Here is a 13,369-nt window from a genome sequence, read left to right as displayed (position 1 = left end):
TCCCGAACACTCCCAGTAAACAGTCCACTACCACCCACAAACGGCTTCTTCCTCTCAATCACCTTGCGAATGGATTTTTCGGACCATCCCGTCGCTGACCATCGATGCCCTCTGTTGCTGTCCGACGCGCCTGCGCATTTCGGTACATACGCATGCGCAGTTTGGACCTGATCGCCCGCTGTGTGAAAATGCACAGCCGCGATCAGATCTGAATGACCCCCACAGACTGTGAGCTCCATAGGTCATGGACTGATGTCAAGCGATTAAACACTGCGCGTAATATATCAGTACTACATAAATAGCGGCTAATAATAAGAATTAGTTGCATTCATTCACTGAAATGGGCTCTGAGCCTTTGCACTTTTCGAAATGACCTTTCATGACTGTGTGATAGCTGATTGTAATAAAATGGTATTATTGTGACCTGCTGGGAAAAGCCTTATCTCACTAAGCCCCTCCACACCGTGCTTATTTACAGTGTCTAATATAGTGTTAATTGGGTGACACAGAGGAAACGAGTATCAAGGCTGTCTGTAATTATTAGCAAACTTCATTCAGATCGGCAAACACTGCGGCCCCTTTGTTTATTTTCACTTAGTCCGGCCTGATTAATATAATGCAGTGTGCTTGCACCATTCTTTCAGTGCTTAAAGTGATTTATAGTGACCCCTCTCCCTTTGCTACGGCTGAGAAACTGCTTTTTCCTTTATTTACTGGGTAAATCTTTTATTCTTATCAAGTTTTTGACATTAGACATTTCTCATCTGCTGCCCCAAAATTAAGTGTTACGTGTTTACATTTGTTTTGCACATGTATTTTATGTTGGGTATTAACAAAATGAGCAGCACGGATGGTGTAATGGTTAGCATTACCGCCTCACAGCACTGAGGTCATGGGTTCGATTCCCACCATGGCCCTAACTGTGTGGAGTTTGTATATTCTCCCCGTACTTGCGTGGGTTTCCTCCGGGTACTCCGGTTTCCTCCCACAATACAAAAATATACTGGTAGGTTAATTGGATCCCAACTAAATTAACCCTAGCGTGAATGTGTGCGCGTGTACATGTGGTAGGGTATATAGGGGCAGATGTATTAACCTGGAGAAGGCAGGTTAATTAAGGTGATTAAGGCACCAGCCAATCAGCTCCAATATGTAAATTAACAGTTAGGATCTGATTGGCTGGTGCCTTTATCACCTTGCACATATCACTGGTTTATCACTTCCTTATGCCTTCTCCAGGTTAATACATCTGCCCCATTGTTATGCTAGCCATACATTAGACCAACTTCAGACCAACTTTCCTCCAACACGCCAAACTTCCAACCGTCCAACTTGTCTGTCCAACTAAAACAGTATTCCACACATCAAACCAACTTTTTACCACTGCTCCACACATCTAACCAACTTTTTATCAGACCAGCCATCATGACTACTTCTGTCCAACTTGTGATGTCACTGACGTAGGCGGACAGTGTCTGCCTACTCCTGCATGTTTTGCATAAATATTTGTCCGGCATGCGCCCCCCAAACGGTGCATCGACACCCACAAACGCGATGTTGACACCACATCACTGCAACGGTGTACGTGCATGCGCACATGTGCTGAAATTGCTTCATAGCGATTTCAGCACAATATCGACTGATGCTAAATCGGCCCCATAGTTCTTTAGAGCAGATATTTAACTCTGATTCAATAGGCTTTGTTAAAAAGTAGTAATTTGTTTCGTAGTTTCCTTTGCCTGTGAATACAATGTAACAGATATGTCCAGACTACACAATGTAATTGAAAATCTAGGCAGCTATTAAACATGGCTGTTCTATTTAGCGCATACATACAGTATTATTCAAGCGAGGAAAGTATCCGCAGCCATGTATGCAGCTCTTGCCACATGCAATGAGGGCAAATTAATTAACACAAAGGAACGGTGCTGTAGTAACTGGTGCCACCTTGCCTCGTGAGGAATGGTCCTGTAGTAACTGGTGCCACCTTGCCTCGTGAAGAACGGTCCTGTAGTAACTGGTGCCACTTTGCCTCGTGAAGAACGGTCCTGTAGTAACTGGTGCCACCTTGCCTCATGAGGAACGGTCCTGTAGTAACTGATGCCACCTTGCCTCGTGAGGAACGGTCCTGTAGTAACTGGTGCCACCTTGACTAAATATTTATACTAAAAAGCAAAATGCATGCTGCTATCTCTTTAGGGCAGTACGGATGGTGTAATGGTTAGCATTACTGCCTCACAGCACTGAGGTCATGGGTTCAATTCCCACTATGGTCCTAACTGTGTGGAGTTTGTATATTCTCCCCGTACTTGCATGGGTTTCCTCCGGGTACTCCGGTTTCCTCCCACAATCCAAAAATATACTGGTAGGTTAACTGGATCCCAACAACAACAAAAAAAACCCTAGCGTGAATGTGTGCGCGTGTACATGTGGCAGGGAATATAGATTGTAAGCTCCACTGGGGCAGGGACTGATGTGAATGGCCAAATATTCTCTGTAAAGCGCTGTGGAATATGTGTGTCCTATATAAATAACTGGTAAATAATAATAAATCTCTACCCTATTATGCCTGTCAAGTCCTGTGCTTCACTCTGCCCACATTTTACAGCAGCCCACACTCTTCACAATAAACCAGTATATGCTCAATATGATATAACAGCTTGTGACCAACACATTCATCAGTCTGTGGCCATCACTATTATATAAGCTATTGCCAATGATCACATTAAATCTAGCCTATCAAATATTATGTTCTTGTGCCTCCACAATAATGTATCAGCGTGTGCCTCAGATACATCAGCCCAGCCTGTGCCCCTTTTCCCACACTGTACCCGTTTATATGTTTGTGCCTTCCCTCGCCCCACTTGTGCCACATAAGGAAGATGTAAAGGTGAGTCAGCCACCACCATGTATCTGAGCCCCTTATGGTAATAGAGACCACCATTTGCCAATTGTGCCACCAACCCATTCAACACTCGCCAGATTGTACCAGCTCCATGATATCAGTTTGTGCCACCAAGTCCTGGGAACAATCTGTATACAACTAGTAATTTTGAAAATAAAAAAATCATAATCAGATATTCATAAATAGTATTTTTTTTGCAAATCCAGAGGAAGATGAAGCAAACATTTGTTAATTTATTCCCATTAAAGGAAACTTGTTACCTTCTGACCCAGTTAACAGGGGCAGCCAGGCAGCAGGGGAGTACTGCCGCTGCTGCCCCTGGTTCTCCCACTGCGCCGCCACTAATGGGGTCCCGATGTCACAGGAGCAGCCGGGCAGCAGAGGAGTACTGCCGACGCTGCCCCTGGTTCTCCCGCTGCGCCGCCACTGATGGGGTCCCGATGTCACAGGAGCAGCCGGGCAGCAGGGGAGTACTACCGCTGCTGCCCCTGGTTCTCCCACTGCGCCGCCACTGATGGGGTCCCGATGTCACAGGAGCAGCAGGGGAGTACTGCCGACGCTGCCCCTGGTTCTCCCACTGCGCCGCCACTGATGGGGTCCCTATGTCACAGGAGCAGCAGGGGAGTACTGCTGCTGCTGCCCCTGGTTCTCCCACTGCGCCGCCACTGATGGGGTCCCTATGTCACAGGAGCAGCAGGGGAGTACTGCTGCTGCTGCCCCTGGTTCTCCCACTGCGCCGCCACTGATGGGGTCCCGATGTCACAGGAGCAGCCGGGCAGCAGGGGAGTACTGCCGACGCTGCCCCTGGTTCTCCTCCCGCTGCGCCACCACTGCTGGGGGTCACAAATCATATTCTCCTGGCTCCTGCGTTACCGCCACCAAGGTTCCCGAATTACCACCACTGCCGCAGGGTCCCGCATTACCGCCGCTGTCGCAGGAGTCCCACATTACCACCGCCGATAGTGGTTCTGCATTACTGCCGCCGACAGGGATCCCGTATTACCACCGCTACCACCAACAGGGGTCCTGTGGTGACAGGGACAGCCCCGGCAGTCATGGGCACAAAGATGGTGACAGAAGTAGGTGGACACTGTCAGCCTGTGTCCTCCTACTTATCGTTCAGTTGGGAGGAATGTTCCCCCCTACACATGAACGATTAGTTGGGAAAATCAAACAAGTTTGATTTTCCCAACTAGTTGGACAGACCGTTTCTGGATGTTTTTTAGCGTGTGGGAGCCAACGGCTGATAATCGTTTCCTCCCACACACTGCCAGATTATCGTTCCAACCAGCCAACTAGTTGGCTGGTTGGAACGATATCTTCCTGATGTATGGCTACCATTAGAAAGCTCCACTGGGGCAGGGACTGATGTGAATGGGCAAATGTAAAGTAAAGCACTGCGGAATATGTGTGCGCTATATAAATAATTAGTAATAAATAAATAAAATGAGCCAAGTGTAATAAATATCCTCCTTCCCCAGAGTCATCAAGTTGACCCATCTGCCCCCAGATGTGGTGGAGAACAGCGAGCCTCTACAGGTGGTGAGGTACAACACTGGGGGGCATTACCATGCCCACATGGACAGTGGCCCAGTGTTTCCCGAGACAGCCTGTGCCCACACCAAGCTTACAACCAATGAAACGGCTGCTTTTGAAACCTCCTGTCGGTAAGGAGAAGATCCTCTGTTACTTGAGTCTGTATAAGCGGAGCATTGATTAGTATATTGGTAATTCTAGAGATCTGTAGCCACCTCTAGCAGTTGCCATATAATATGGTGGTCTATGGCGTCCCAACATATTTACCGCTGCTAAGTATCGTTATAAAAGGGTGATATTAGGCAAAGGACAAGTCTTTCACTGTAGTACCCACGAAAACTGTAATAATGATCCCATAAATTCCTATATATAAAAAAAAAAGTTACTACACGTATAAGCTGCAGATAACATTGCACGTGTATTGGTAAAAAAGATCGTCAGCTCCTGTGTAATAGGATGGCACTGTGACAGGGTTCATTGTGTGTGACAGTATTCATTATGGGCACTAGTCATCTGGTGCAATGACCCTGTACCCGCATGAGGGGCATTGAGGACAGTTGTGGGCATCACCATTATAACATCAGTTGAGAGCATAGGCTCTGACATTTTTATCTGGTTTAATGACCCTGTGCCACCACCAGGGGCCACTACTACTGTGGTAACATGGCTGTCCCTACAGTAGGTTGATAACTATGGGGGTCATTCCGAGTTGTTCGCTCGTTGCCGATTTTCGCAATGGAGCGATTAAGACAAAAATGCGCATGGTACGCAGTGCGCATGCGCTAAGTATTTTAGCACAAAACTTAGTAGATTTACTCACGCCCGAACAAAGAATTTTCATCGTTAAAGTGATCGGAGTGTGATTGACAGGAAATGGGTGTTTCTGGGCGGAAACTGACCGTTTTCTGGGAGTGTGCGAAAAAAACGCAGGCGTGCCAATATAAAACGCGGGAGTGTCTGGAGAAACGGGGGAGTGGCTGGCCGAACGCAGGGCGTGTTTGTGACGTCAAACCAGGAACGAAACGGCCTGAGCTGATCGCAGTGTAGGAGTAAGTCTGGAGCTACTCAGAAACTGCTAAGAATTTTCTATTCGCAATTCTGCTAATCTTTCGTTCGCAATTCTGCTAAGCTAAGATACACTCCCAGAGGGCGGCGTCCTAGCGTGTGCAATGCTGCTAAAATCTGCTAGCGAGCGAACAACTCGGAATGACCCCTTATGTCCGTAACATGCAACATTTAATACTTTGTGCTTTTCTTGTTCGGGTCACAATTCCACTATCTAATTTACAAGTCCAAGATTCCTGGCGCAGTATATTTAGGTTTATTATGTATGTGAATGTGTAGATCAAGGTGCAGTGACATTAATGCGTTAAATAACAGATGCGTCCTCATACATCTAACCTCAATATGCCTCGCAATGCAACTCTGCTAGCTTTGGGAGTCTTTTTTTATTTTGCCGAAAATGCGTCTTCGTCACAACGCAATGCCGCTAAGGTACACGGGGAGACTGTGCTGATTAATGTGATATATGACACTTGTATATTGTGTGTGACTGAGGGGTCTATTCATGAAGCAGTGATAAGAGTGGAGAAGTGAGCGTGTGGTGAAGTTGCCCATGGCAACCAATCAACTGCTCCGTACAATTATATAGTATGCAAATTATAAATGTTACTTCAATGCTGACTGGTTGCCATGGGCAACTTCTCCACTGGCTCACTTCTCCACACTTTTCACTGCTTCGTGAATAGACCCTTGAGTCTGTATACGGAGCAGAAACAGAACTTGTACTGGAAAAAAGCTGCGGTTGCTACATTGTAGCACTTGGTGTACAGAGTCAGAGACTCAGTCGCACACCGATGTACAAGTGTCATATATCACATTAATCAGCACAGTCGTCTCAGAAGCATTTTCGGCAACATAGATGCCCAACGCAAGAGGGGTCTCCCAGGACCTGGCGTGCCAAGAGGGGCTGTTTGATGTGACTGCAGCAAAGATGTACGAGGACACATCTGTATGCTTATTTGTTAAATACAATAAAGCACTGTAATGAAATACAATAAAAAGTCACATATTAATTAAAATCCTAGAAACCTTTATATGCTGATGTATATGTGAATCACCATATGCCAGAAGTATATAGGGCATACTATTTAAAAGTCCATACGGGTATAATCCTGCAAATAAAAACTGGAATAGTATATATTGAGGACAAAGTCACTTTATACTTGTAATTAAAGTCTGAGCTGAGCTGCCTGTGCATTGGACATGCTGTTACAACTGGCGTACTAGCAGTAAAGAGTGCGGGAAAGCGTGTAAGCAGTCCGGGAATAAAGCTTTCTGTGCTAGCACTATGGGGGGCACTTGCTGTGAGGGTATGCGGACAGCATAACGCTCATCGGGATCCTGGCTGTCACAATACTGACGCAGGGATCCCGACTGGGGCACCATACCGCCGCCGGTATACCAGCGAGCTAGGTGATTTCCCCTCTATGGGTGTCCACGACACCCATAGAGGGAGAATAGAACCCATGGTGGGTATAGCTCGCCACTGAGCCCGCAGCGCTTCACTGCACTCGCCCCCCCTGCCGGCATTCCACCGCTCGGGATGCCGATGTCGGTATACTGACCTTTGGCATCCCGTGCGGCGGTATATCAAACCGATACAGCTGTGAGCACCCCTGCTCTGTGCATTTACCCGCTTTACTTTCTGACATTTTAATTATTATTGACACCAAAGTCGGCTGAGGAGGCTCCAGATTTTGGTTTGGCCCCGGGTGCCGTGTTTCCGTGCTACAGATGTGAACGAGCCTCACGCTCCTCAGGTGCGAATCATTTTCTGTACGGTTCCTCTTTAAGGTGTTCGTTTTTTATTTCATCCTTGTTAAAGTCTTATCATTGTTCTCCGTGTTTTTACCTCTTTATAAACTGTTCCGGTTTTACACCTTATCCCTGACCATTTGTCATTGTTCCTGGCACAGAACAAAGTAAAGTAAACAGGGTGGTCGTACGCAAAGTATTTGCGTTCTAGTTGCCACGAAGTAAGTACTGGTTCCAGTACCAGACAGTGAGGATGTGGGCAGCTGTAACGTCACAATCTATACAGTGATAATAACACAACATGGCAGATGCAGGATATCACATAGCAAGGTTATGTTTTGAAGATGATATAGTTGAACCTCCAGAAGTCACTGTTGCTGTCCGCAGAAAGCGATTGGTAGATAACTAAGGGCCTAATTCAGACCCGGACGCTGCAGCGGTCGCGGCTGAAAGCCGGTGAAGTGTTCGTACGCGCAGAAGCCGCACTGCGCGTGTGCACACAGTGAGATGCGACGGCATCTCACTTGTTCAATTTCCTCTGTCTGATTGACAGGCAGAGGCGGTTGGGGGCGTGTCGGCAGCATTGGGGGTGGGGGGCGCGGTCCGGACAACGGAGGCGTGTCCAGACTGTTGCTAGGGCGGGTTGTGGCGGCTACGTGATGTTACACGCAGCCGCTGCAACCAAAATCATGGCAGGTAGCCGTCTGCCTTTGCTGTTAGGCTGCGTCCTCCTGCACGTCAAAGATTTTGATCGTAGATGTGCGTTTTTTTCACACATCTACGAACAGGTCTGAATTAGGGCCTAAATCTGCAGAGACATTGACACCAGTATGAAGTCAGTATGTTGTCAGGGTCTGAATGTCGAATGCAGGCTGTAGAATGACAAGTGTTCACAAACGTGCTGATAACTTGTGAAGGATTCATCACAACCGTATCAGTAGATCTCTCGTAATAAAAGGGAACAGCCTTTCTGTTATTTAAACTGTGCGATCTAGAATGTGCAGGTAATAACGCTGTGCGCCTGTAAAATGTGAGATCTGATTACTGACCAGGCTTCTGTGTCCATGCGACTGGTTTGCATTCCAGGTACGTCACTGTCCTGTTTTACCTGAACAATGTTACTGAGGGTGGAGAGACCACGTTTCCAATCGCTGACAACCGCACGTATGAGGAGATGGTGAGTCCTGTGCATCAACTGTTCCTGTCCACAAGCAATGTTAGCAGACTTCACATTGTTACACATTTACTAGATTGTGGTGCAAACCCTGTATGGTCTAGCAAGGTTATGTCTGAATTGCAGAGATCTGGTTGTGCAGATGATGGGTTGGCCAACCAGATTGCAAAATACAGGTTGTACATTTCCTAGTCTGCTGTGACTACAGATTTGCACCAATCGGAGTCCTTGGCTGAGCTGCTTTCCAAACCTGCCAAATCAGATCCCAGTGTTCAGACAGATTGAGGGACCAAACAATGAGCCTAATTCAGACCTGATCGCAGCAGCAAAAGTGTTCTCTAATGGGCAACACCATGGCCCTCATTCCGAGTTGTTCGCTCGTTCTTTTCCTTCGCATCGGTGCGATTTTCCGCTAACTGCGCATGCGCAATGTTCGCACTGCAGCTGCGCCAAGTAAATTTGCTATGCAGTTAGGTATTTTATTCACTGCATTACGAGGTTTTTTCTTCGTTCTGGTGATCGTAATGTGATTGACAGGAAGTGGGTGTTTCAGGGCGGAAACTGACCAGTTTATGGGAGTGTGTGAAAAAACGCTGCCGTTTCTGGGAAAAACGCGGGAGTGGCTGGAGAAACGGAGGAGTGTCTGGCCGAACGCTGGGTGTGTTTGTGACGTCAAACCAGGAACGACAAGCACTGAACTGATCGCACTGGCAGAGTAAGTCTGGAGCTACTCAGAAACTGCTAAGAAAAATCTTTTCGCAATATTGCGAATACTTCGTTCGCAATTCTGCTAAGATTCACTCCCAGAGGGCGGCGGCTTAGCGTGTGCAAAGCTGCTAAAAGCGGCTAGCGAGCGAACAACTCGGAATGAGGGCCCATGTGCACTGCAGGTGGAGCAGATGTAACATGTGCAGAGAGAGTTAGATTTTGGTGGGGTGTATTCAAACTGAAATCTAAATTGCAGCGTAAAAATAAATCAGACAGAATTCACCCTGCATAGAAACAATATAACCCACCCAAATCTAACTCTCTCTGCGCATGAAATTCCTGCCGCCCCCCCCCCCTGCAGTGCACCTGGTTTTGCCCATGAGAGAACGAATTTCCTGCTGCGATCAGGTCTGAATTAGTACCAATGTGCAGTGTCTGTCAATCTACCAAACTTCCAGACGAGATTTGTATACGTGTCGCCAGCCTGATATACAGAATAGCCTGTAAAGAACAGACATTTACAAGCAATTACAGAGCTTATTCTTCCCAGATTCTGAAGGATGAACACCGATCTTATTGCCAAGGATGGTGTATCTTTCCAGTTATCTGATCACCATTACTCGCGGGCACTCTTTGGTTATGGTACTATTCCCAATAGATGTTCACGTGGATAGTAAATAAAGCAGATCCTAAATTTGGTGACAAAATAACAACAACAAAAAAAACATGTCATCCATCATTGTCGATCTATCATCTGGTTACCGCAGAAAAACCTTTATAACCTCTACACTCCTTGGTAGCGATCACTTCTGCTTAGTTAAAATGTTCTCACTGTACAATAAAATGTTGTTATGTTTTGTATATAAGATTATGTATAATGAAGCTGTCCTTTTCTTTCTTCGTGGTTTGTGTGCCTCTTTTTCAGTCCTTAATCCAGAATGACATTGATCTGAGAGACACCAGGAAGCATTGTGACAAGGGGAACTTGAGAATTAAGCCACGGCAAGGAACGGCTGTCTTCTGGTACAATTACCTGTCTGATGGCAAAGGTATACAGGAGTTATGTTACATCCATCAGTCACAGGAGCACAAGATGTTACGTTTGCTTGGGTCTCAAGAGTCTAGCGAAGCTGCACAGCTGGTCGGTGGCGGTATCTGCTCGGTGTACTTAGGTGTACAACCTCTTAAGTGACAACAGAAGACTTACTTTGAATACAATATCTGTTTCCTCGGGAAGGTCTATTCCCACCCGAGCGTAGCGAGCCCGCAAGGGTCATTCCGAGTTGATCGCTCGCTAGCAGTTTTTAGCAGCCGTGCAAATGCTATGCCGCCGCCCACTGGGAGTGTATTTTGGCTTAGCAGAAGTGCGAACGGTTGTATCGCAGAGCGGCTACAAAGTTTTTTTGTGTAGTTTCAGAGTAGCTCAAAACCTACTCTGCGCTTGCGATCACTTCAGACTATTCAGTTCCGGATTTGACATCACACACTCGCCCAGCGTTCGCCTGCGTTTTCCCTGGCACGCCTGCGTTTTTTTGAACACTCCCTGAAAACGGTCAGTTGCCACCCAGAAACGCCCTCTTCCTGTCAATCACTCTGTGGCCATCAGTGCGACTGAAATGCATCGCTAGACCTTGTGCAAAACTGCATCATTCGTTGTGCTCGTACGTCGCGCGTGCGCATTGCGCCGAATTGCCGATTTTTAGCCTGATCGCTGCGCTACGAACAAATGCAACTAGCGATCAACTCGGAATGACCACCAATATCTGTTTCCTTGGGATGTAGTCTTATCCTGGCGGTCGGGATCCCGGCCGACAGAATGCCGGCAGGGGATCAAGGGCTATTCCCACCCGAGTGTAGCGAGCCCGCAAGGGGCTTATGTTCCGCTTGCCCCCCTGCTGGCATTCTGGCGGCCAGGGTCATATATACCCAACGCGTTTGTTTTTTTTATGGCCTCGCTTGTCTTGTAACACTAGTCCTAATTCCCATCATTCACCCAGTCTATGAAATATAGTATCGTCTTTCCCTAAGGGAGTTTTCTACCCTTGTGCAGCTCCTGCCAGTCTGATACAGCCCCCTACCCTGTGCACCGATTACTGCGGGAGGTCTCCACTGCTCAGGGTCCTGTAGCTCAGACCGCCATAAGAGGGGGGTGGGGACTGTTGGCTCAAACGCGTCCTAGCTGTGTACGTAGCAGGACAGGAGATGAGTTGTGAATGCGGCTCCTGAATTGATAGTACGAGTAAGAGCTGCGTTTATTGAATAAGCTGCATTCTGAACATCACTACTAGCACTGACCGTGCTGTCTGGCTGTCTGTGCTGGGAGCCAGCCGACCCTGCAGTGCGGATAATGATTAGGACCACGGAGGAGTGGAGGCCGACCGTGGGCTGTATAGTAGTGGTTGTACCCATCTAGCAGGGGTTATATAGTGGTGTATAACGTCTTTAACGTCTAATGCCATTTGAAAGTGAATAAATTAATTATATACATAGACTGACATAATGTCTCCGCTAACCGAGCTATCATTTCACCTACTTGACCAAGGTCCCTGAGACCGCTTCTGGTTCCATACTGCCCGACTCAATTACCGCAATCTGTAGTTGAAGCGGTACCTAGAATCTTCCGGAATCCATCTGGGGGTGGAGCTTTTAGCCATGCGCCTCCGACTCAGTGGAACTCGCTTCCCCCCCACGGTGCGAGAGGCCCCCTCTCTACAATCCCCCTCTCTACAATCCTTCAAAACGGACTGAAGACTGTTTGCTCAGCGTTTCCGTAATGTCCCTTTAGTATCTCCATGCTCTGTATTTTCTGAAAAGCTTTTCTGTACTTTATTGTTTCTCATACGTTTTAGAGGATGTTGGGGTCACTTCAAGAACCATGGGGTATAGACTGGATCCGCAGGAGACATGGGCACTTTAAGACTTTCAAAGGGTGTGACCTGGCTCCTCCCTCTATGCCCCTCCTCCAGACTCCAGTTTAGAATCTGTGCCCAGGCAGACTGGATGCACTACAGGGGAGCTCTACTGAGTTTCTCTGAAAAGACTTATGTTAGGTTTTTTATTTTCAGTCTCCCTGCTTCGTGGGACTTAGGGGAGAGAAGTCAGACCTACTTCTGTGAGTTTCAAGGCTCTACTTCTTTGGCTACAGGACACCATTAGCTCCTGAGGGTTTGATCACTAGGTACGCCTAGGGGCTCATTCCCAGAGCCGGCCGTCACCCCCCTTGCAGAGCCAGAAGTCAGAAGACAGGTGAGTAGAAGAAGCAAAGAAGACTTCAGTACCTATGTCTCCTGTTGCCAGTCTAATATTGAGGTATATATGCTGCCCAGGGCGCCCCCGCGCCCTGCACCCTGTAGTGCCTCTGTGTGTGGGAGCATGGCGCGCAGCATGCGATCGCTGTGCGGTACATAGGTGCTGGGGCACTGCCCTAACCCCCGCCAGTATAAATATATATTATAACAAAAATAGCGGGACTGAAGCGCGCCATTACGGGGGCGGGGCTTAGCCCTCACAGCTCACGCAGCCAGCGCCATTTTCTCTCACAGAGACGCTGGTCCTTCCTCACACTGCTGAAGTATCAGGGTGCAAAATGGGGGGGGGGGGAGCACAGTAAAAATGGTGCAACATATGTTGAATATAAAAGCGCTGCAGGTTTGGGGCATTCTATAGTGTTCAGAACTGTTGATTAAGCGCTGGGTTATGAGCTGGCAAACTATCTCTGTCTCTCTGACATGTTTGGTACACGTGTGTCGGCATGTCTGAGGCGGAGTGCTTCCCACAAACGGCTGTGGGAGTGACATTGTTGGCACCGCCGATTCCTGATGGCACTTGGTACATGTGTGTCAACATGTAGGTGGATGAATGTCTTTCCCAAGTGAAAACTATATTAGGGACACAGACGTGGGCGGGCGGCCCTGTCGGCACCACCAATATATGACTGGGTAAGAGAATTGCACGTTAATGTGATGCATATCTGAGAGGGCTATGTATGTATATGTATGTGTGTGTGTGTGTGTGTGTGTGTGTGTATGTATGTGTGTATATATATATATATATATATATATATATATATATATATATATATATATATATTCAACATCGGATAGGCACTCACCCTTCCCTGTAAATGGAGCCCCGGTGCCTTCTGGAAACTGTTACACATACGGCATTTCCTAGCATGCAGTGGCACTCAGAGACATGTCTCTGAGTGCCACTGCATGCTAGGAAATGCC

At 47.5% G+C, this 13,369-nt stretch overlaps 1 protein-coding gene across 2 annotated transcripts in view; it reads left to right on the top strand.

The window, feature by feature from the left end:
* P4HTM (prolyl 4-hydroxylase, transmembrane) overlaps positions 1-13,369 on the top strand; it is an 82,649-nt gene that overhangs the window by 55,322 nt on the left and 13,958 nt on the right. The window contains exons 6-8 of one of the 2 annotated variants that reach the window (XM_063941134.1): positions 4,387-4,572; positions 8,345-8,435; positions 10,066-10,189. In XM_063941134.1, coding sequence (XP_063797204.1) covers positions 4,387-4,572; positions 8,345-8,435; positions 10,066-10,189 — 401 coding nt within the window. The remainder of the gene's footprint in view (positions 1-4,386; positions 4,573-8,344; positions 8,436-10,065; positions 10,190-13,369) is intronic. The other variant, XM_063941135.1, reaches the window with a different exon arrangement.

This window comes from Pseudophryne corroboree, chromosome 9 (genome assembly GCF_028390025.1).
Source record: "Pseudophryne corroboree isolate aPseCor3 chromosome 9, aPseCor3.hap2, whole genome shotgun sequence".
Taxonomy (NCBI): Eukaryota; Metazoa; Chordata; class Amphibia; order Anura; family Myobatrachidae; genus Pseudophryne; species Pseudophryne corroboree.
Note: the sequence above shows the minus strand (reverse complement) of the source record. Positions and strands in the feature narration are given on the sequence as shown.